The 3,590-nt window shown below is 39.0% G+C and overlaps 1 protein-coding gene across 1 annotated transcript; it reads left to right on the top strand.

Moving 5' to 3' along the window:
* Positions 1 to 1,620: 1,620 nt before the first annotated feature.
* LOC129825771 (C-X-C motif chemokine 11-1-like) lies at positions 1,621 to 3,293 on the top strand. The gene is made up of 4 exons (XM_055885917.1): positions 1,621 to 1,684; positions 1,885 to 2,011; positions 2,271 to 2,363; positions 3,173 to 3,293. Exons 1-4 carry the CDS (start codon positions 1,621 to 1,623, stop codon positions 3,183 to 3,185), a joined length of 297 nt encoding a protein of 98 aa, XP_055741892.1. The 3' UTR covers positions 3,186 to 3,293.
* The last annotated feature ends 297 nt before the right edge of the window (positions 3,294 to 3,590 follow it).

The following is a 3,590-nucleotide window of genomic DNA, read 5'->3' as shown; positions in this document are numbered from 1 at the left end:
ATTCGAAGGGCTTTACTGGCATGGTAAACATATACATCTAATTGTATTGGTCACATGCGCCGAATAAAACAGGTGCAGACTGTGAAATGCTTACAAGCCCTTAACCAACAATGCAAGTATTTACTAAATAATACTAAAGTAAAAAATAAAAGAGCAACAATAAAACAACAATAATGAGGCTATATACAGGGGGTACTGGCACTGAGTCTATGTGTGGGTTACAGGTTAGTTGAGGTAATTGAAGTAATATGTACATGTAGGAAGGGGTAAAGTGAGTAGCAGCAGTGAGTAGCAGCGAGTAGCAGTAGCTTAATAAAAAAGGGGGGGGGGACTGAAGGCAAATAGCCTGGGTAGCCATTTAATTAGCTGTTCAGAAGTTTTACGGCTTGGGGGTAAACGCTGTTAAGAAGCTTTTGGACCTAGACTCGGCGCTCCGGTGCCGCTTGCCATGCGGTAGCAGAGAGAACAGTCTATGACTAGAGTAACTGGAGTCTTTGGCAATTTGTAGGGCCTTCCTCTGACACCACCTGGTATCGAGGTCCTGGATGGCAGGAGGCTTGGCCCAAGTGATGTACTGGGCCATACGCACTTCCCTCTGTAGCGCCTTGCGGTCGAAGGCAGAGCGGTTGCCATACCAGGCGGTGATGCAATCAGTCAAGATGCTCTCAATGGTGCAGCTGTTGAACTTTTTGACAGAATTCTCATATAGGTGTTCCTTTTGTCCAGGTGGGAAAGGGCAGTGTTGAGTGCAATAGAGATTGAGTCATCTGTTGATCTGTTGGTGTGGCATGCAAATTGTAGTGGATCTAGCGTTTCTGGGATGATGGTGTTGATGTGAGCCATGACCAGCCATTCAAAGCACTTCATGGCTACAGATGTGAGTGCTACGGGTCGGTAGTCATTTAGGCAGGTTACCTTGGTGTTCATGGACACAGGGACTATGATGGTCTGCTTGAAACATGTAGGTATTACAGAATCAGCCAGGGATAGATTGAAAATGTCAGTGAAGACACTTGCCAGTTAGTCAGCACATGCTCACAGTACACACTCCTGGTAATCTGTCTGGCGCTGAGGCCTAGTGAATGTTGACCTGCTTAAAGGTCTTCTCACATCGGCTACGCCGAGCGTGATCACACAGTCTTCCGGAACAGCTGGTGCTCTCATGCATGCTTCAGTGTTGCTTGCCTCGAAGCGCACATAGAAGTAGTTTAGCTCGTCTGGTAGGCTTGTGTCAATGGAAAGCTTGTGGCTCCGTAATAGTTTGCAAGCCCTGCCACATCAGACAAGCTTCGGAGCCGGTATAGTAGGATTCAATCTTAGTCCTGTATTTATGCTTTGCATGTTTGATGGTTCGTTTGAAAGTGGGATTTCTTATAAGCCTCCGGGTTAGAGTCCGGCTTCTTGAAAGCGGCAGTATGTTTACATCCATTGCCACTGCCAGAGAAAGGTTCACAGGGGCAGGGCTTACTATAAATACAGTATACTGTAAATACAAGCCAAGCTCTCCTCCGTTCACAACTTCCATCACTTCTCTCCTCCATTCACAACTTCCATCACTTGACTGAGCTGTCCATCCAGACTCTTAAAGAAACTGAAGAAGCAGTATCCATGACCAACACGATGACATCAACGGTCCTCATCAGCTTCCTGGCCTGTCTGCTCCTGGTCAATTTGAAAGTTGAAGGTAACATCTCTTAAATATCTTGAATTATGTTTCTAATATCTTTGACGTCTTGATTAGAAATCTGTAGCATATGAATTGACTTGCAAATCCAGGGAGAAGTGTAGTCAAATATTAGGTTTGATTTCTGACTGAAGAGTTTAGTTCTTAGCTGCAATAACGCCATAACCAAATATGCCACAACCTTTTCTTGTCATCCCCAGGCCAGGTGGGTTATTCTAAAGCTCGGTGCCTGTGTCTGAATGGAATGGTGAACCACGTTAAGCCTCTTCTCATTGAGAAGCTTGAGGTGTACCCCTCCAGCCACTCCTGTCAGAACATAGAGATCATGTAAGAAATCTGTGTCTGTCTGTCTGTCTGTCTGTCTGTCTGTCTGTCTGTCTGTCTGTTTGACCTATATTGATAGAATTGCATATTGTGCCTAGCTTAGTATATAGATGGACATGAAGGTAAATGTTGCCATTTATTTATTTTTTAATTGAGATGTACGTACACCTGCTAGTAGGATAATATTATTTCTCTATATGCTCAGTTGGAAAGTTGTGATGGCTAACTTCTAACAGTAGTCTCTCTCTCCTTGTATATCCAGTGTCACTCTGAAGAACGGAAAAGGGAAGAAGTGTCTGAATCCAGAGGCTCCATTTGCCAAGAAAACCATTCAGAAAATAATGAAAAACCAAAGGTGAGGACAACATATTCAGACTTCATTACAAATTCAATACACAGTAACTGATCCATATGCATCATTCTCAACAGAGCAATACTCACATCAGTATATCAGTATTACATCAGTACATCAGTATTATAGCAGTATTATATCAGTACATCAGTATTATATCAGTACATCAGTATTATATCAGTATATCGGTATTATATCAGTATATCAGTATTATATCAGTACATCAGTATTATATCAGTATTATATCAGTACATCAGTATTATATCAGTATTATATCAGTACATCAGTATTATATCAGTATATCATTATTATATCAGTACATCAGTATTATATCAGTACATCACTATTATATCAGTACATCAGTATTATATCAGTACATCAGTATTATATCAGTACATCAGTATTATATCAGTACATCAGTATTATATCAGTATATCAGTATTATATCAGTACATCAGTATTATGTCAGTACATTGGTACATCAGTACATCGCTATATCAGTACATCAGTACATCAGTATATCAGTACATCAGTATCAGTATATCAGTACACCGATTTAGCAGTACATCAGTATATCAGTACATCACTACATCAATTTACAAGTACATAAGTATACCAGTACATCAGTATATCAATACATCAGTAAATCAGTATCAGTTCATCAGTATGTCGGTATCAGTACATCAGTATCAGTATATCTGTATCAGTACATCAGTACATCAGTATGTCAGTATATCTTGAGTCTGTATTTATTAGTAGTTCATTATTAAGTTATAAATCATATAAGAATAATCATTTATTTTCTATTTCAGGAGTGTGCAGTAAATCTATGAACTAATGACAACAATTCCATTGGGAACTTGATGGAACAGAGAGCACCATGAGAGAGAGCTAATCCTGATGAATTACCACAGTTCAGTCAATGCACTGAAGGCTGCCTGAATACGTTTACACTGTTTAATGATACTTAGAAAATCATTTTTTAAATGGACAATATTGGTATATCGTACACCATATGACTTACTACTTGAGAGACATTCATAAAAACTTCAAATGGAAACTTAAATAGGCTGATATTTAGTTTTTTAAGTCAGTTTAATATTTTTTGAGTGTTCAATTGTTCATTGTTCATTTATGCAATTGAAAATATAAAAAGTATGTAAATATGTAGATATATTTTTTCATTTTGAAAGGTCAAGAATTTAAATGTTTTACATTTAGTTTAGTTAT

Source organism: Salvelinus fontinalis, chromosome 28 (genome assembly GCF_029448725.1).
Source record: "Salvelinus fontinalis isolate EN_2023a chromosome 28, ASM2944872v1, whole genome shotgun sequence".
NCBI classification, from domain to species: domain Eukaryota; kingdom Metazoa; phylum Chordata; class Actinopteri; order Salmoniformes; family Salmonidae; genus Salvelinus; species Salvelinus fontinalis.
Note: the sequence above shows the minus strand (reverse complement) of the source record. Positions and strands in the feature narration are given on the sequence as shown.

What these genes read in the sequence shown, in the direction of transcription:
- LOC129825771 (XM_055885917.1), top strand. Translation starts at nt 1,621, where the DNA reads ATGACATCAACGGTCCTCATCAGCTTCCTGGCCTGTCTGCTCCTGGTC. An exon ending in GGTCAATTTGAAAGTTGAAG is followed by an intron (nt 1,685 to 1,884) that starts GTAACATCTCTT and finishes TGTCATCCCCAG; the next exon opens with GCCAGGTGGGTTATTCTAAA. An exon ending in TGTCAGAACATAGAGATCAT is followed by an intron (nt 2,012 to 2,270) that starts GTAAGAAATCTG and finishes TTGTATATCCAG; the next exon opens with TGTCACTCTGAAGAACGGAA.